This window comes from Littorina saxatilis, linkage group LG16, assembly GCF_037325665.1.
Source record: "Littorina saxatilis isolate snail1 linkage group LG16, US_GU_Lsax_2.0, whole genome shotgun sequence".
In the NCBI taxonomy this organism is placed as follows: domain Eukaryota; kingdom Metazoa; phylum Mollusca; class Gastropoda; order Littorinimorpha; family Littorinidae; genus Littorina; species Littorina saxatilis.
The window spans coordinates 16,712,892-16,733,214 of record NC_090260.1 but is presented as its reverse complement, the minus strand read 5'-3'; the positions used below and the strand labels follow the sequence as shown (position 1 = coordinate 16,733,214).

Below are 20,323 nucleotides of genomic sequence, written 5' to 3'. Positions count from 1 at the left end.
TTAGTCGCCTCTTACGACATGCTGGAGAGCATCCGGGTAAATTCTTCCCCCTAACCCGCGGGGGGTCCCTGCAGATATATGCTATGTGCATGCAAAATACGCAATACAAAGGGACCCCCCTGTGCATTTACAGTCTCATCTTAGTCATGTCTCATAACAGTGCAACAGATTTGTTTAGGTCTTAAAAGGAGGATTCCACTGTATAATACCACCCCCCTTAAAAAAGATTCTTATAATAATAAATCCAGTCAATTATCAAACCCTAAGAACATTGCCTCTTTGAGTATTTGCTGGAAAGGCAGAGCAGGTGAATGAAAATATGTTAAAGTTGCAAAGGTCTTGCTTCAAAAACATCAAAGATATAACCTCAAAGTTAACTTATTATAAAACAAACATAATTGGTCCAAAACTCCCCACGACATACACATTGTGTATTATCAACTCGCACAACAGTCCAATGTTGTGTGGCCTAATGTATGGCTGTGAATCAAATAATTTCATCATCACTGTCGCATCCTTCTTCTATTGGAACACTGACAAGGTCAAGTTTGATGTCACGCTGACTGAGCAGAAGGCCAAGTTCACTTGGAATGTACTCTGGCATGCGGTCTAGGTGCAACGAGAAATCTGAAAGGCACTGCTGAAATATGCCTTCTAAATACATTTTTCGCACACACAGCAAATGTCGCTGTCCAATTTCCTGAAGGGATTTGACATCTTTCTGTATCTCTTCATCCAGCTCGCTCTGCTTTTCTTGCAAGTACTCTAAGAAGAGACGCATGTCTTTCTTGACCTGGTCTTTGGCCTCACATGCTCTATCCAGATCCGCTCTTCGAAGAGCAGCTTTCTTCATGACAGCACAGATTGGACTGGTACTGCAATCATTGTACAATTCGCCATCAAGGTCAGACAGTTGGTCAGGCGACACTGTGAAGCCAAGGCTTGTCAGAGTGTCAGCTGCTTTGTTGATCTGCTGACTATTCTTTTGCAGCTGTTTTCCTATGCGTGCAGCAACAGCCTGTCCATCTGAAATTACATCAACAAATAAATAACTATGTATCAATACATAAAGCCAGTGTCATTCAGTCATACAGTCAGATGAACCCATTAAAAATGCAAATCCAAAACCAACAAGTCCCGTAAGGTGAAAATACAACATTTAGTCAAGTAGCTGTCGAACTCACAGAATGTAACTGAACGCAATGCAATGCACCAAGACCGTATACTCGTAGCATCGTCAGTCCACCGCGCACGGCAAAGGCAGTGAAATTGACAAGAAGAGCGGGGTAGTACTTGCGCTGAGAAGGATAGCACGCTTTTCTGTACCACTCTTCGTTTTAACTTTCTGAGCGTGTTTTTAATCCAAACATATCATATCTATATGTTTTTGGAATCAGGAACCGACAAGGAATAAGATGAAAGTCTTTTTAAATTGATTTGGACAATTTAATTTTTGATTATAATTTTTATATTTTTAATTTTCAGAGCTTCTTTTTAATCCAAATATAACATATGTATATGTTTTTGGAATCAGAAAATGATGGGGAATAAGATGAACGTAAATTTGGATCGTTTTATAAAAAATTTTTTTTTTTACAATTTTCAGATTTTTAATGACCAAAGTCATTAATTAATTTTTAAGCCACCAAGCTGAAATGCAATACCAAAGTCCGGGCTTTGTCAAAGATTACTTGACAAAAATTTCAACCAATTTGGTTGAAAAATGAGAGCGTGACAGTGCCGCCTCAACTTTCACGAAAAGCCGGATATGACGTCATAAAAGACATTTATCGAAAAAATGAAAAAAACATCTGGGGATTTCATACCCAGGAACTCTCATGTCAAATTTCATAAAGATCGGTCCAGTAGTTTAGTCTGAATCGCTCTACACACTCACACAGACACACATACACCACGACCCTCGTCTCGATTCCCCCCTGTACGTTAAAACATTTAGTCAAAACTTGACTAAATGTAAAAAGACTGCCAACGTTCCAATCTGTAAATGTATTGTTTTGTCAATAACAAACATTCCAACAACCTACCTTTCTTGTTTTTTGATTCATTAAAAATGCAGGAAAGCTAAAATACCCTTTAGTCAAACTCAATAAAACATGATGTGTTGGCTCTGTAATTAAATCCTTTTTTTAAATCATGACTAAATAAAAACGATTTCACCATGAACCATAATCACTTGTCAAGTACGTTCATTTGCTTTTGAGAACGGTGAGTTCCTTTACAATTAACACATTTTGTGTTTATACTGTGGTACAGTTTTTGTCTTCTGTTGATAATTCTATTTTTCTTGCACTGTTAAAATGACATCAAATATAACTGCCACACAAGTAAAGGTGATACACACTAAGCATGACCAGTATTAGAATATATATAAAAAGAAATGTTTTCAAGTACAGCTTTCAAGAAGAAAAAAGGCCAATGTCCTACTTGTGCATTTCGCCAAGAGGTGGTATAAAAACTGTCTTTCTTTGGCAAGACCCAAAGCCGATGACACGGTGGAGCTGACAACCTTCTTTTTCGCCTCTACAGCTATGGCTCGCACGTCATCTCGTTCGGCTGACCAAGGCGATGAAATCTTCAGCTTGTTCTGGAGTTTGGCAGCTGTAATCTCTAGCCTATATAGGACAGGGAATTTTGTGATTACAAAGTCATAACCAGAACAATTTTTCATACTAACATTACATCTGATGAACTAGCCAAGGGATTTGATGGTGCTAGTGCCAGACCCTGGTTTGAACCCACAACAATAGCAATGAACCAGGAGGCTATTACTGTGCTTCATATCCCCTGTCCCTTTTGATAATCAGACTACAAGGCACGAGAAAAAAGAACAAAACTTTCAACTTCAGGCTGTAAATTTAAAACTGTATATAAAGAGATCTTTTTAAATGGCGATGTGAACCACAGTATCAACCATGTAAAGCTAAAATGGGCTCATGTGACATATACCTCACGACCAACATCCAGTGTAGATCCAGCTAGATCTAGACATAGAAAGAAGCACCCTAACAACAGAAGACCTTTGTTTAATTCTAAATGTTAGGTACTTACTGTCTCATTTCTATGGCAAGAGATTCCTTTCGTTGAATGACAGAGGATGAGGTGAATGCTGACCTGGAGGATAAACCAAAGTTGTATGTTGAAAAACATGTTTGTGCATTGTATGTGTATGGTGCTAGAGTTGATCCTTACCAGGCAGTCGGGTGTAGACTCATTACCCCTCTCGTTCCCATGCAATCTGATGGACTCGGGCGAGTCAAAAAGTAAGCAACCAAATAATCCAAATACACTGAATGTAGCATCACACACTAGGTCTGACAAAGTTACTGAGTTTACGATATACAGTGGAACCCCCCTTTTAGACCTCCACAAATCTGAGAAAACAAGGTCTTTAACCTTCGCCGGCACTCGTTATCGACTACACACGGACGCATTCGTGGGGCCGTGCAGACCCATGCTTCTCAAAGAAGGAAAAATGTGCATATCCTTCCGTGGCACTCGTGGGGCCGTGCAGACCCATGGTTCTCAAAGAAAGAAAAATATGCATATCCTTCCGTGGCACTCGTGGGTCCGTGCGGACCCAGAAGGGTGTTTGATTGCAAATATCTCTTAAACGAGTTGGAATTTTTTTAATGAGCTTTTAGAAATGCCTCAGACACCTAAAAAGCTATCATCTCCTAAAAGCTCATTTAATTTCAGTGATAATTAATTAATTAATTAATAGTCAAATTTAGACTACACACGGTATTTGGTAACATATTGTGGGTCTGCATGGCCCCACGAGTGCCTCGGAAGGGTATACACGCTTTTCCTTCTTTGAGAAGTATGGGTCCGCACGTCCCCACGAATGCTTCCGTGTGTAGTCTAAATTTGACCATTAATTAATTAATGAATTATCACTGAAATTTAATGAGCTTTTAGGAGATGATAGCTTGTTATGTGTCTGAGGCATTTCTAAAAGCTCATTAAAAAATTCCAACTCGTTTAAGAGATATTTGCAATCAAACACCCTTCTGGGTCCGCACGGACCCACGAGTGCCGGCGAAGGTTAAACAGAGGGAGTCTGAAAGGGGGGTTCCACTGTACAGCACAAACAGATGAGTAAACAAAGAAAACAGGTACCTTTTTTCTGAGAGTTGCACAATGCTAAAACAGTACTCTTCCTTCGGAAATAGCTTGTCAGTACCTGTGGACAGAACACAACATGAATTTTGTGAAGCTTGCCCATATGTTATATTTGACATAGTTTACTGCAGGTGCCTGTGCCGTCCACAAGTCATGCTCATCTTCTCGTGATAAGATTGATCAGTACTCACAATGTATCACAACTTTGGAGAACCGGATACTAGTGGCAAAAATGACTTAAACTGTCCACAGATATACATAGTTTGGTTAGGGGTTTGGACTGATGTAACCACACACCAGCATAAAAAGCAGGGCTTGAATTCATTTATACAAATATATTACACTGTGCAAAGGTACTTTTTGCTGTCTGTGTTATTGCTTTGCCGTACTGTTTTACCACTGACAATACAAGTCAAAGAAATGAACAAGGACCAAAATATGGCATTTTACACCGTTCAAAGTGTGTCTCACAGACCAGTTATTGTCTCAATCTGTGTAAACTGTCATATCTTGGTAAAAAAATACAAATAACATATATATATATATATACCTTTGTGGTTGGTCTGTGTGGCCACCTCAGCCTTCCAGGAATCCAGCCAATTCTGGGAGTCCCCACCTAAAATGAAAATGCTGTGCAGTTATGCTCAGTAATAACAGGAAAGGAAGGGGGTCACCCAAATCAAGTAAGATGAGAAAAGAAATAAGACGTGACAATAAAGGGAAACATAGCACTTTCTTCACCTCCTGAGTAAACCTGAAAAGTGTTCTGAACACATTCTGTACATTTGCCCTTCAATGACCAGTGATCAACGAGCAAGCTGTACACTGTTACATAAGAAGAAAAAAACCTGAACAAAACTTACCTGCCTCTCGTACAAGTTGTCTCTCAAGAGGCTCAAGATCAGTTTGGGCTTCTCTTTGTATCCGATCTGCTGTCTCCATTTGGCCAACCAACTTCTTCCCTGTAATCAGATCAACATTTATTATATTCGAGCCCACAGCTTATCAATCCCTTTCTTCTTAATAACAACACAAATCTAGTCAAATAGCTAAAGAAAAATTACTGAGGTAGTGCAATCAAAACTTTTACCCAGGACATTCATTACAACTGTCAAGGACAGAGCAGTAGTTCTCACAAATCAAACAGAACAAATAGAAAGCATAGACAATACATACTGAGCTGTCCAAAGCTGCGACGTGAGTAAGCCAGCAGAGCATCCGTCAGCAGGTCCTCCCGATTTGCCAAGGTCATCTGTTTGGAGACACTGGCAAACCCTCGCAGATAGGCCCACACCCTCTCCATCCCCTCTCCGTCATGTAGACCAGCTCCAACGGTACAGCGTTGACCAAATGACAGCTGAACAATGTATGCAAAAACAGATTACTCTACAACATCAGAACACACAATATTTTACCAGCAGATGTATGTGACCAGACAGCTTATATACAGTCCAAACCAACAACTGATTACTGCATTTTTCATACTGCATTCCTCAGTCAGCTACCAAAGTTTCTAAATGGAATACAGCCCAAAACATATATTACAGTGGTTGGGGAAGTGGAGCCTGAAGGGGTCATCAGAGAGTCTTCGAAACTCAGAATTGTTACAATTTGACATGAAGACTGAGTCATTTCAGTCATCCTGTGTAGTGTGGAAACACACATTTACAATCTGGCCAGCTACAACTACCAGCATATTTTTGAAACTATCTATACTTGGCACTGTATCTTTTATAACACAAGCAATCAGATAACAAGTCTGCCATCATACCTGGCAAGCCATATTGTGTGCAAACCTGTGAAAGGCAGGCACACTGAAAGTGAAGTGCTGAAGTAGCTGGCTCTTCCTCACTTCAAGGTGTTTCCGAAGCATGCACGCCACATCATACATCACCAGCTGCTTTTGTGGTGCACTGATGTTCTTGGTTCTGGACAACAGGTCTTGGAGAATAAACACTGGATAGGAAAGCCTGAAAAGTAATTGAAGAACTGAACCCAATGCCACTAGACAACACGTGTGTTAGTCAATGTGCCTGTTAATATTATCAGTATCAACTCCCCATGTCAGCTTTCGCAGCATGAACATAATCTATGCAGCATATTCAATGGGGTTTTGTTTTTATATACTTGACATGATTCTGGTGAGAGAGAGAGAGAGAGAGAGAGAGAGAGAGAGAGAGAGAGAGAGAGAGAGAGAGAGAGAGAGAGAGAGAGAGAGAGAGAGAGAGAGAGAGAGAGAGAGAGAGAGAGAGAGAGTAGAAAAAGGGATGGAGAGAAAAATACCTTTCTCCATGCTTCAGATTCACCATGACCCCAGGAAACTCGTGCTGACAAACAGAGCCAAACACCCCAGTAACATCAAGCCCCGCTGTTTTGTTCTTGGATCGGAGGGTATCCCCTGCTTGAAACTGGGAACAGTTCTGCAAATGAGGAATGATAAATTTGTACTATACCCTGCGGAAACACAGAATGGATTACAACATACAACAGTCACTTTATCTATACTCTGTGAGAATAATCTTGTCATATCAAAATACATCATGTCAATGTGTTAATAGGAAAACAACTTCTCACACACTGTTTGTTGACGGCAATAAATATGACTGGCAATGTGTGAACTTATCTCTGATTTGCCGGTTACTGTACAAGACTAGGGTTACCTGCTGGGTCGGAGTCAGCCACATCAATTTAAAGCAACCAGACTCTAGGGCTGGTTCACATCCACTATAGTTTTGTCATCATTTCTCAGAAAGTATAGAGGCATCTACCAAGCAGCAAGCAAGGGCATTGTTTAAGCTCAGGAGTTTGATGATTCATTACCTACAGGTTTAACTTGTGGTTTGCTAAAATGTCTACACGTGTCTGTCCAGACCAAATGGAAATGCTCCAGAGTTGAGCACATGTAATAAAACAGAATATTTGCACAATTTCCAAATTCCACTAAAAACAAACAATGCCCCTACCGTTGCAATATTTCGCCTGTCAGCTGCCCAGTCTTGCACAAACTGTTGGACATTTTCGTCTTTAAAAAAAAAGACATTTTGGTGTCTGGCTTTTTCCAGTCCCCCTGTCCTTCTTTTGTGCACAAGACCGAAGTTGCCATCTAGTGACGTCACAGCTCCGCTTGGATTCTGTATAAGAAGACAATAAAAAATATCAATGTAACACAAAAAGGCAAATGAAAATAGGTCAATTTGAGAAACTTCAAACATAAAGTGATCTCATAGTAAATCATTTTTGATGGAACCTGACAAATTAATGGCAAGAATTATGTGACCTTTAAACTAGCATTTAAATATTCATTATCTAATTCTTAAATGCTGTGGTAGGGTAGTCTTTATAGATGGTAAATACCCCATGCAATGCTTCATTCTACACATTTATGACAGTTATCAAGTGATTTTTAATAGTTTGTCACCAGTGCGTTTAAATTACAGTAAAACAGTAGGTCCCAGAGTCTTCTTCGTACGACGTCCCAGAGTCAACTTAGTGCAGACTCTCCTCGGTGACCAATCACCCACGTGTGCACGCATGCGCGTGATAACCAACCCAAATTCACAGCGAAAGTCTCAGGGCTTGGAAACATGAATACACGCATGTAGGGAGAACAATAAAATGTGTATGGCGCCATATACTGTATAGCAGCTCGCTTTCCGCAGTGAGAAAGCAGCCCAAATTTCCATGAAGGTAACTTCACAGAACTATATAAAATCTTATCCTTATTCTTAATATGCATATAAAAACTTACCATTGAACATACAGGGCAGGAATGAATGCTGGCTTTGCTCAGAGCTCCTGTCCTGCTTATCTGTGAGCGGTGAAAACGATATTCATTAATCGCTCCCAACAGATTCCTGTATAGATCTGGCACTGAGGAAGCTTGTGGTCTCAGTCCAAGGAGAGGATCCATTTCCTTCAAGGACATGGCAATGGCTTGGACTGAGATACTGCCATGAAGTTGCAAACACGCGCAGAGCTCCATCAGTTGTAGGCTGAAGGCCACCTTGGGGCTGGCAGGGCTTGCAGGCCAAAAACCATGACGCAGAAGAGTCACAGCCAGTTGTTCACGATGGCACAGGCAGTGCTCAATCACAGCATCGCTCGACATCCCTGAGAGTAAAATCATTGAACATATTTAAAGTTCACCAAATGATGCTTTGAATTACACAGTCTTGATGATATGGGTCTTGGGAAAATGTAAGCTTTACGCCCTCACGGCAAAGCCATTAGGGGCATGTGAGATGGAAAAACCAGGCTTTATATAAAAAAAAGGAAAACAAAAATGCAGCGGGGGTGGGTGGGTGTGGGGGGGGGGGGGGGGGAGGGGTGTTTGCATACAGCTGGCTGCCGGCGGCTAGAGGAGACCTGAAATGGGCTAAGGACCGGGCAGATGCCAGCGCAAGCCATCTGATGCAGAGTCAGGAGGCGGTTTGACACAAGAACATCAGAAGCCACAGCCTCGGCCGTCTAGGGGGTTGGTGTGTCTGGAGGCACATTGATGTCGGTCTTGTACAATCCATTCTTCTTCTTTTGCGTTCATGGGCTAAAACTCCCATGCACACTTGTGTTTTTGCCTGAGTGGATTATTATGTGTATGACCATTTTTACCCTGCCAATTAGGCAGCCATATGCCACTTTCGGAGGAAGCATGCAGGGTATTTTTGTGTTTCAATAACCTACTGAACTGAAATAGATTACAGGATCTTTTTTGTGCGTACTTGGTCTGGTGCTTGTGTGTACACACGGATGGGGATAAGCCACTAGCAGGTCTGCACATAAGTTGACCTGGGAGATCGGAAAAATCTCTACCCTTAACCCACCAGACGCGGCCGGGATTCGAACACGCGACCTTCCGCTTTGGAGGCATCATACCAATAGGCCATTGTGCAACCTTTTTTTTTTCAGGAGACACTGTGTCGAGCGTTGACAGCAAGAACACCATCATTACCAAAGATACAACAACAAACATATCGGGTCCTACTTGTCTCAGGATTAGTCATGATGCAAATTGTTTCTAATATTGAGGTCAAGAATGTGTAGAATGATACATCTCTGCTCACTTCATCTGTACTGCTGGAATCGACCCATGCCAATCAAACTGATAACTAGGTTCCCCTGTTTAATGGAACAATTTATCGTTTGATCTTGAATCAGTTTAATGTATAATATTAATATACATGTACAAAGTTACAAACCTCTTGTCTTTCAGTTTCAGTCATAAAATCATTACTGCAGAATACTGTCCTACCTTCGCAATCAAACAGCACTATATTTGAAGTCTGCACTGCATCACATTCACACTGATGAAGAGACTGCTGACAGAGACGAGGAACCCTTTTCACAGGCAGATAGGTCTTGCCTTCCTGAAATTGAAAACAAAAAGCACATATCTTTATTGTTATGTAAAAATAATAGTATTTTACACATGTAACTTGTAAGTTCAGGTAAGGTAAAATGTAAATTGTAATTTTAAATCAAGAGATGTTTTTCCTTAAGGAAGCTTTCGTAGACAGGGAGCTTTCGGAAAATGGTGCTACATGTATCAAATTATGTTTCACATTTCCTGCATGCATGTTCCTGTTTTACAAACACCTGTTCTTTGTACAATTTAGAAGACAGTTGTTTGAAATTGTGAAAGAGCATTTGCCATCAAAGCCTGATTTATTGATAATGTAATTGGTGTCCCAGCCAACACGAACACATATTGTCAGAAAAATACATCTACATTGTACTTACTGTCCACACATACTGCTTATGGAACTGCAAGACTGAATGGATCTTACTGTCACAGGTCAGACAGTAAAAGACACAGGGTCCACAGTCACTGCACCTGACAAATGAACCCTCTTGCAGGTCTGCCTGGCAAAATGAACACACCACCGCAAACGGAGCCAACATTTCAAGCCGAGATTCCAAGAGCTTCTTGCGCAGCTTATCCCAGGCTGTTTCAGCCTTTTCTTTCCGAGCTGTGTGGCTGCTTTGTGGTTTGTCACCTAAAATGTCACAAAGAAAATAGCAAGATAAAAAAATTAAAACATTTATAATTAAGGGGAACATAACCTAAATCTATAACTGACTGCATACAAAAGCTCTAAACAAAATCAAGAGCAACAAATGTGGCTAGTGAAAAAACAATTGAACGATATATATATAACTGACACACTGCAAAATGTTGACCAGTCCCCCGTTTCTTTAAGGCGAGAACTGGCGAGTGAAGCAAGTTGGGCGAGGAAGTACCGTTTCTTAGGCAATTTTTGCCGCGAGGGACACTAGGATTTTGCAAGCAAAGGCGAGGTAGAATTGGGCTTGCTCCCATGGCTGTTAGCCGACCAGTGCTGACGACCTTTTTGGTATCACTATCAACCAATGGTGTTTAATTCTTGCGTAGCTCGCCATCAAACCGTTTCATATACACTCTCACCTCCTAGCTCTGCGAGCAGCTAGCCGCAAGGATATCTCGCCCTAAAGAAACACGCGTCTGTACAACTACAAGTAAAATTACAGTTAACACAATGGCAAGAAAAATGAAACCTATTCCTGCGCTGAAAGTCCACAAGATGGACCACTCGCTTTTGGCGAGTACTTCTCATAATTTACTAGCCAGTGAGCAAATTTTACTCGCCAAACCAACCATTTGTTCCAGCAACTTTAATCGCCACTTTTAGGCCTGTTTTCATAAAAAAAAATCAATTATTCAACGGCCAAAAATCACACACTAAGCACAAAAACACACATTAAATGCTGGAGGGAAACATCAGAAGCAAGGAAACATCCACCTACTGATTAGAAGCAAGCAAAGAATTAAAGTAAACTGCTCCCGCACCCCCCAAGCCAGAGAACAAGTTAGTTTCTATCCCCCCCCCCTTTCCACCCTCCGTGTCCGTGTGCATGGTACTGCCAGCCCACGGCACGATACTTTGTCTGCTTGTCATGAACAAGTTATGGAAATTGAATTACACACAATCAAAAGAACATTTGAGGACAAAGAAACAAACCTGAATCTAGCCCTTCACATTCAGAGCCACCTGACCCTGATCCACCCGTCTCTTCTGCCTGGGATTTTGATTCCAAATTGTCCAGTGGGCTTTCATTGTCATGATGCCGTCTTCGCTTTGAGTCAAGTTCAACCTGAACAGTTTTAGGACGTCCTCGTTTTCCAGTGAGAACCTTAATTTTGACAGACGGAATTGCTTCGAATCTCTTCGTGCGCGGCATTATCACGTCAAGCTTTTTTCATCACCGGAAATCGCGTCCGGTAATGGCGACGTAAATTCTTGATTGGAAATTAATAGTAAACAATCGATGAAACAAAAAACGGGATCCGAAAGACACAAAAACTCAAAAGATCAAAATGTAAACTGTATGTTTTGCTAGTTTGGCTTTATTTTCGATTTGGCTCCATTCACTGAGCCGCATGGAGTTATCCGAACGGCGGCAGTGCGGAACCACAGGAGCTTGTATCAAATCGCCGGTCGATCATTATTTACAGTCCACTACTACGACATACTACTAGTATTAATGATCGACCGGCGATTTGATACAAGCTCCTGTGTGCGGAACCGCAGCATCCATCCATCGCTATATATAGCTTCAGCAACCCGAAGACTGAGCTACACAGCCTGCTCAGAGTACGTTCTCCGACCGCGGCTACAGGGGCCTATCATCGCAAAGCAACCCGAAGACTGAGCTACACAGCCTGCTCAGAGTACGTTCTCCGAGTACAAAGTACCCTTCTCACACGGCTGTCCAGCCTGTATTCAAACATACTTTGTAACCGCTATGAGCGAGGTGCAATGGGTGGTGTGCCAGTGTGTGTGTGCCAGTGTGTGTGTGCCAGTGTGTGTGTGTGTGTGTGTGTGTGTGTGTGTGTGTGTGTGCCAGTGTGTGTGTGTGAGTGTGTGTGTGTGTGTGTGTGTGTGTGTGTGTGTGTGTGTGTGTGTCAGTGTGTGTGTGTGTGTGTGTGTGTGTGTGTGTGTGTGTGTGTGTGTGTGTGTGTGTGTGTGCCAGTGTCAGTGTGTGTCATGTGTATGTGTGTGTATGTGTGTGTGTGTGTGTTCGTGTGTGTGTGTGTGTGTGTGTCTGTGTGCCAGTGTGTGTGTGTGTGTGTGTGTGAGTGTGTTTGTGTGTGTGTGTGTGTGTGTGTGTGTGTGTGTGTGTGTGTGTGTGTGTGTGTGTGTGTGTAAGTGTGTGTGTTTTCTTTGTGTACTGTTATTCCTTGATATACTCTTGTTAAAGAAAAAGGAGTGACAAGTTTGAAGTGTACAAAACCACGGTTTATATTGTGCTTGGCCAAAATGACAGGACCACAGTGGACCCCCACCCGGTTTACGACATCCCCCCCCCCCCCTGTTTACGACATCCCCCCCCCCCCTGTTTATGTCATCCCACCCCCCCCCCCCTGTTTACGACATCCCCCCCTGTTTACGACATCCCCCCCCCCCCGGCCCCCTGTTTATGTCATCCCACCCACCCGGTTTACGACATCCCCCCCTGTTTACGACATCCCTCCCTCTGTTTACGACATCCTTCCCCCCTGTTTACGACATCCCTCCCTCTGTTTACGACATCCCCCCCCCCCTGTTTATGTCATCCCACCCCCCCCTGTTTATGTCATCCCACCCCCCCTGTTTACGACATCCCTCCCTCTGTTTACGACATCCCCCAATCCTGTTTGCGACATCCCCCCACCCTGTTTACGACATCCCCCACCCTGTTTACGACATCCCACCCCCCCTGTTTACGACATCCCACCCCCACCCCCACCCTGTTTACGACAACCCCCCACCTCCCACCCTGTTTAGGACATCCCCTCACCCTGTTTACGACATCCCCCCTGTTTACGACATCCCCTCCACCCTGTTTACGACATCCCCCCACCCTGTTTACGACATCCCCCCCACCCTGTTTACGACATCCCCCATCCTGTTTACGACATCCCCTCACCCTGTTTACGACATCCCCCCCTGTTTACGACATCCCCCTCCACCCTGTTTACGACATCACCCTGTCTACGGCATCCCCCCTTCCTGTTTACGACATTCCCCCCACCCTGTTTACGACCCCCCCCCCCCACCCTGTTTATGATATCCCCCCTCCCACCCTGTTTACGATATCCCCCCCTCCCTGTTCATGATATCCCCTCCCCCCCCCTGTTTACAACATCCCCCCACCCTGTTTTCGATACCCCCCCCCCTGTTTACGACATCCCCCACCCTGTTTTCGATATCCCCCCCCCCCTGTTTACGACATCCCCCCTTCCCCCCACCCCGTTTACGATATCCCCCCCCCCCCCTGTTTACGACATCCCCCATCCTGTTTATGACATCTCCCCCCATCCTGTTTACGACATCCCCCCCCCATCCTTTTTACGATATCTGCCTCACCCTGTTAACCCCCCCCCCCCCCCCCCCTGTTTACGACATCCCCCTCCTGTTTACGACATCCCCCTTCTGTTTACGACATTCCCCCCCCCCCCCCTGTTTACGACATCCCCCACCCCCCACCCTGTTTACGACATCCCCTCTCCCTGTTTACGACATCCACCCCCCCCCCCCCCCCCCCCCCCCCCGGTAGACGATGTTCGGAAATAACTATGACGGGTTTGTATCGGCTGTGACAGAGTGAAGACTCTTCCTGTTATTGAGTCAACATTTCCGGAAGGTCGCAGTTTCGAATCCGGGCCGGGACACGGGTCAACTTTATGTGCAGACCCAGAGACGGTATCCATCTCCCACACCCGTGTCACCACAATGGCACGTACAAGACCGACCTCGGTCATCCTGCCATAAGTGCAGATGGCTGATACCACCAACACACGCATACACTTGTGTATCTCATCTAAAGTCGGGTTAAAACCCGAGAACATGCCCCTAATGGCTTTGCCGTGAGGGTGTAACACTTGGTTTAAACAAAATTGTATTCAGGATTTCTTCGCATGAACAGTTCAAAACACACAACTAGGACACGCACTCAAGCAAATGCTTATATCACGTGACCAAAACAATACTAAATTACACACATTTTCGTAACAATAAACCAGAATAGCAAATTGAAAGAATGGGGATGGGGAGCTAAATAGGAACAAAGGAATCTAGGCCCCCTACAGAAGATAAAAAAAGAAAAGGGAGGGACACTTGAATTTCTCAAGACAGTGAATGTAACTGTTCGCACGGGAGGGAGCGTGCCTTTAATGCAAATCTGTTTATGGCTGAACACGTGACCCGGCACTTGATTTATTTTACTGCAGATGTGTTGTTCACTGTATGCCCGTAGTCGGTTTCACGCACTACAACGACATGAACCCGGTCACGTGACACGCATTGATTACGCTGTTGACACGGTCTCCCGGGCTGGTGTGCACAGGGAAGTTACCAACCGAGAGTGCATGAGACAGTCGCGGGGTCGTTTAGACGTTGAAACCACGATCGCAGCGAATAACTGACTCCGATGTGTATGTTATGCAGTGTCCAATCGATATGATGCCATTTTCTTTCAAAAATCTGCATCGGAGCCACGATTTACTTCATGGCCTGCAGCGATCGCACAGCACCCGTGTCAGTTTCCCACGTTGCCTTGACCTTGACCTCAAGCGAAACTCACGTGACCTCAGGCAACATACTTTGTCGGCTATCACTCAGGGCAAGTGACCCGGTGTCACGAAATTTTCTTTCGACGAAATATTTTTTCTCCCCAACCAACACGTTTCACTCATTTTTGTACCAAAAACAATTCTTCTGCAAAACCATCCTCTGACTTCGGGTTAGGGGTAAGTTTGGGAATGGGTTAGGTATGTAAACAGTTTTAAAATGCGTCAATTTCTGGCGATGTTTGTGAACTAAGAATTCAATCGACGCCGTCCGCGGGAATTCGGTATTAAGACATACCCGAAATCTTCGTTCACAAACATCGCCAGAAATTGACGCATTTTAAAACTGTTTACATACCTAACCCATTCCCAAACTTACCCCTAACCCGAAGTCAGAGGATGGTTTTGCATAAGAATTGTTTTTGGTACAAAAATGAGTGAAACGTGTTGGTGGGGGAGAAAAAATATTTTGGCGAAAGAAAATTTCGTGACAGGCATTGCCGCAGCAAATCGGAAACTCCGATGTATATATTTTCATGAAATGGGGTCATATTGAGCGGATACTGCCCAACATACATATTAGAGTCATGTCATTCGCTGCGATCGTTGGTCAACCACGCGTGTCCTGTCTGTACGAGGTAAGGGGCGCAACTCTTGCACAACGCGTGTCCTGTCTGTACGAGGTAAGGGGCGCAACTCTTGCACAACGCGTGTCCTGTCTGTACGAGGTAAGGGGCGCAACTCTTGCACAACGTGTTTCCTGTCTGTACGAGGTAAGGGGCGCAACTCTTGCACAACGCGTGTCCTGTCTGTACGAGGTAAGGGGCGCAACTCTTGCACAACGCGTGTAAACCCCGACAGTTAGTTCCGGAAAACGTCTATTGGTTGAAACTGAGGGCTGCACGTGATTCTAACTGATCCGATCCCGCAGCTGGGTCCCACCCGGTTGATAACTTTCTCGTTCACCTTGGCCCTGGAGTGCTCGTGTCTGTGAACACCTTGGCCCTGGAGTGCTCGTGTTTGTGAACACCTTGGCCCTGGAGTGCTCGTGTCTGTGAACACCTTGGCCCTGGAGTGCTCGTGTCTGTGAACACCTTGGCCCTGGAGTGCTCGTGTCTGTGAACACCTTGGCCCTGGAGTGCTCGTGTCTGTGAACACCTTGGCCCTGGAGTGCTCGTGTCTGTGAACACCTTGGCCCTGGAGTGCTCGTGTCTGTGAACACCTTGGCCCTGGAGTGCTCGTGTCTGTGAACACCTTGGCCCTGGAGTGCTCGTGTCTGTGAACACCTTGGCCCTGGAGTGCTCGTGTCTGTGAACACCTTGGCCCTGGAGTGCTCGTGTCTGTGAACACCTTGGCCCTGGAGTGCTCGTGTCTGTGAACACCTTGGCCCTGGAGTGCTCGTGTCTGTGAACACCTTGGCCCTGGAGTGCTCGTGTCTGTGAACACCTTGGCCCTGGAGTGCTCGTGTCTGTGAACACCTTGGCCCTGGAGTGCTCGTGTCTGTGAACACCTTGGCCCTGGAGTGCTCGTGTCTGTGAACACCTTGGCCCTGGAGTGCTCGTGTCTGTGAACACCTTGGCCCTGGAGTGCTCGTGTCTGTGAACACCTTGGCCCTGGAGTGCTCGTGTCTGTGAACACCTTGGCCCTGGAGTGCTCGTGTCTGTGAACACCTTGGCCCTGGAGTGCTCGTGTCTGTGAACACCTTGGCCCTGGAGTGCTCGTGTCTGTGAACACCTTGGCCCTGGAGTGCTCGTGTCTGTGAACACCTTGGCCCTGGAGTGCTCGTGTCTGTGAACACCTTGGCCCTGGAGTGCTCGTGTCTGTGAACACCTTGGCCCTGGAGTGCTCGTGTCTGTGAACACCTTGGCCCTGGAGTGCTCGTGTCTGTGAACACCTTGGCCCTGGAGTGCTCGTGTCTGTGAACACCTTGGCCCTGGAGTGCTCGTGTCTGTGAACACCTTGGCCCTGGAGTGCTCGTGTCTGTGTACACCTTGGCCCTGGAGTGCTCGTGTCTGTGAACACCTTGGCCCTGGAGTGCTCGTGTCTGTGAACACCTTGGCCCTGGAGTGCTCGTGTCTGTGAACACCTTGGCCCTGGAGTGCTCGTGTCTGTGAACACCTTGGCCCTGGAGTGCTCGTGTCTGTGAACACCTTGGCCCTGGAGTGCTCGTGTCTGTGAACACCTTGGCCCTGGAGTGCTCGTGTCTGTGAACACCTTGGCCCTGGAGTGCTCGTGTCTGTGAACACCTTGGCCCTGGAGTGCTCGTGTCTGTGAACACCTTGGCCCTGGAGTGCTCGTGTCTGTGAACACCTTGGCCCTGGAGTGCTCGTGTCTGTGAACACCTTGGCCCTGGAGTGCTCGTGTCTGTGAACACCTTGGCCCTGGAGTGCTCGTGTCTGTGAACACCTTGGCCCTGGAGTGCTCGTGTCTGTGTACACCTTGGCCCTGGAGTGCTCGTGTCTGTGAACACCTTGGCCCTGGAGTGCTCGTGTCTGTGAACACCTTGGCCCTGGAGTGCTCGTGTCTGTGAACACCTTGGCCCTGGAGTGCTCGTGTCTGTGAACACCTTGGCCCTCGAGTGCTCGTGTCTGTGAACACCTTGGCCCTGGAGTGCTCGTGTCTGTGAACACCTTGGCCCTGGAGTGCTCGTGTCTGTGAACACCTTGGCCCTGGAGTGCTCGTGTCTGTGAACACCTTGGCCCTGGAGTGCTCGTGTCTGTGAACACCTTGGCCCTGGAGTGCTCGTGTCTGTGAACACCTTGGCCCTGGAGTGCTCGTGTCTGTGAACACCTTGGCCCTGGAGTGCTCGTGTCTGTGAACACCTTGGCCCTGGAGTGCTCGTGTCTGTGAACACCTTGGCCCTGGAGTGCTCGTGTCTGTGAACACCTTGGCCCTGGAGTGCTCGTGTCTGTGAACACCTTGGCCCTGGAGTGCTCGTGTCTGTGAACACCTTGGCCCTGGAGTGCTCGTGTCTGTGAACACCTTGGCCCTGGAGTGCTCGTGTCTGTGAACACCTTGGCCCTGGAGTGCTCGTGTCTGTGAACACCTTGGCCCTGGAGTGCTCGTGTCTGTGAACACCTTGGCCCTGGAGTGCTCGTGTCTGTGAACACCTTGGCCCTGGAGTGCTCGTGTCTGTGAACACCTTGGCCCTGGAGTGCTCGTGTCTGTGCATATGTGTCGGTGTAAACACTAAATAGGACAGTTCGCTACGGTTGGTTTTAAATGCAGGAATGTTTAACATGAGCACGCCACAGCAGACGATGTCAGAGAGAGCACTGGGTCAGTAGCAACGAAGCGAGCATTACACGGATGGGTAACAAGCAGGGCTAATCGCAGCAAACTCTCCCATTTAAAGAAACACTCCTTCCCGTCAAAACGGTAGACCACCCTAGCATTTTCAGGCGCTTTGCACCCTCAATTATTCAGGTGCTTCGCGCATTCAAGTGTGTTCAAAAACTCCATCACTCAGTTTTCAAGACTAATTAAAGAAATGTTGTTCAAAAGTGGAACATTTCAGCTGAAAGTGAACACTGCACGATATATTGTTAACTCTGGTATAATGGCGGCTTGTCAAACCATTTCTTTTTGTAATGCTGTTGCTTTAATGTTGTGTCCTTTGGAAATCAAGACTGCACGATTATCTATTGTTAATTCTGGAATAATGGCGGCTTGTCAAACCAGTTCTTTTTGTCATGCTGTTGCTTTAATTGTGTGTCCTTTGGAAATCATTAGTCAAACTCAATAAAGAAAACGTCTTATTGTTAGATCCTGGATTCTAATTCTTATTGTAATTCAATCAAGTTTGCGTTTTAATGAAACAGATCCTGTGATTGGTCAGAATGCCCCAACTCATTAAAAATTACCGGTCATTAATTGTCGATAACCACTCGCTAAAAAATCTATTAACAACCTGCTGGCGAGGCGCATTGATACAGCCTCAACTAGTCTCGGTTAGCTTTGAGGGTCATTTTACAAGTAGGAAATATGAGTTTGCTGTCCAGAACCCCGTCAAAAAAGAAGGGAAAATGTGTGTGAAAGAAAACAAAACAGGAGCAGAGTGATACGATAGGAATACAGAGACATATTTCTTGGGACTTGACCCTTGCAGGTAGGTGGACTGAAAGTAGTGTGTGAACAGAACAGAACCAATTCTGTCTGTTTACCATCGCATGAAAGCAGGAAAGAGATCGTCGTCAGATTGAATTACAATAACATTAACACGCTTCCATTTGAAACTTCTCGATCTTCATCGGGGATTGACGCCCCTCCCAAAGTCTAGTCAATCCCCGATGAAGACCTCGAAGTTTCAAATGGAAGCATATTAATGTGTAATTAGCAAACGAAAACGAGAGAGACAGTGAGAAGGACAGAAAAAGTGTGTGTGTGTGTGTGTGTGTGTGTGTGTATGTGTGTGTGTGTGTGTGTGAGTTTTTGTATGTGTGTGTGTGTGTGTGTGTGTGTGTATGTGTGTGTGTGTGTGTGTGTGTGTGTGTGTGTGTGTGTGTGTGTGTGTGTTACAGACAAGCAGCACGAAAAAAGCGTGTGTGTGTTTAAACGTTTTCTTAGATTTGTATTTTAATGTTAAAATACTTGCGTCAAGTCAATATTTGTCTTGTGAATATCAAAAGAGAGTATCAGACTTGTATTAAAAAAAATGTTTTTCTTAAACTATATAAATGACACATGAACGGATTAACAATACAGTTAATCATGAGAGAGCGACCACAGAATGATAAGCAAAACGAGAATTACAGACAAAGACTATAACTTAAGCATGTGTTGAAATTAAGAAAACGGGAACATTCGTCTCAGTTAATCAAACTGTTCACCAATTAAGTTTTTTGTGCATTCAGAAATTCACGAAATTACCGGGCGTAAGGTCACATTTTTAAAAAGTTCCAAAAGCAGTGTTGCGTGTATTTTCTTCTAATTTCAATTTTTTGAGATGATAAATTAGCAGAAAGCAGTAAGTCCACTCGCTGCTTTATGCCTTTTTCTCAGCCAGATATAACGAACAGGATATAATATGGCAGAAAGCAGTAAGTCCAATGCTGCTTTTTGCCATTTGCTAAAAATAAGATATTAGTCGGGATATAATTTGGCAAAAAGCAGTATGTCCTCTTACTGCCTTTTACCATTATTTTAACAATTTAAGTGAATGAGTTTGGGGAATTAATTCGACAAAAGGCAGTAAGTCCACAAAAATCATTATTTCTAAGTGATGGATCAAATGAGGGTTTTAATAGTCATAGCAGAAACGCACAATAATGCCATACATGTTATCAGCAAACAAACAAAATCATGTAAAGCTTTTCATTCCAAAACAGTGATGCAAACAGAAAATGTCGATTTTCTCGAAACTATGTTTCATGGACTTGCTTCCTTCTGCCTTTACACGGCAGATTTGAATAATGACATCCAATAAAGTCTACCAATTACGTAATTCCTTTCTAAGCTCTCTGTCTCTGACGGATTGCATTTGAATAATGACATCCAATAAAGTCTACCAATTACGTAATTCCTTTCTAAGCTCTCTGTCTCTGACGGATTGCATTTGAATAACGACATATAATAAAGTCTACCAATTACGTAATT

General features: G+C 44.8%; 1 protein-coding gene and 2 long non-coding RNA genes across 3 annotated transcripts in view; 1 reads left to right on the top strand and 2 right to left on the bottom strand.

Moving 5' to 3' along the window:
* Positions 1-20,323, top strand: part of LOC138950521 (uncharacterized) — a 129,847-nt gene that overhangs the window by 98,678 nt on the left and 10,846 nt on the right. The window lies entirely within an intron of this gene.
* Positions 2,465-4,209, bottom strand: LOC138949680 (uncharacterized). Its single transcript, XR_011450398.1, has 3 exons — positions 4,141-4,209; positions 3,070-3,132; positions 2,465-2,633 (listed from the first exon to the last, which is right to left on the bottom strand). It is a non-coding gene; the product is annotated as an uncharacterized lncRNA (long non-coding RNA).
* Positions 4,341-10,423, bottom strand: LOC138951321 (uncharacterized). The gene is made up of 10 exons (XM_070322944.1): positions 9,880-10,423; positions 9,392-9,506; positions 7,892-8,253; positions 7,107-7,274; positions 6,427-6,563; positions 5,915-6,113; positions 5,320-5,500; positions 5,007-5,105; positions 4,694-4,759; positions 4,341-4,363 (listed from the first exon to the last, which is right to left on the bottom strand). The coding sequence occupies exons 1-10, from the start codon at positions 10,198-10,200 to the stop codon at positions 4,341-4,343; spliced, it is 1,671 nt and encodes a 556-aa protein (XP_070179045.1). The 5' UTR covers positions 10,201-10,423.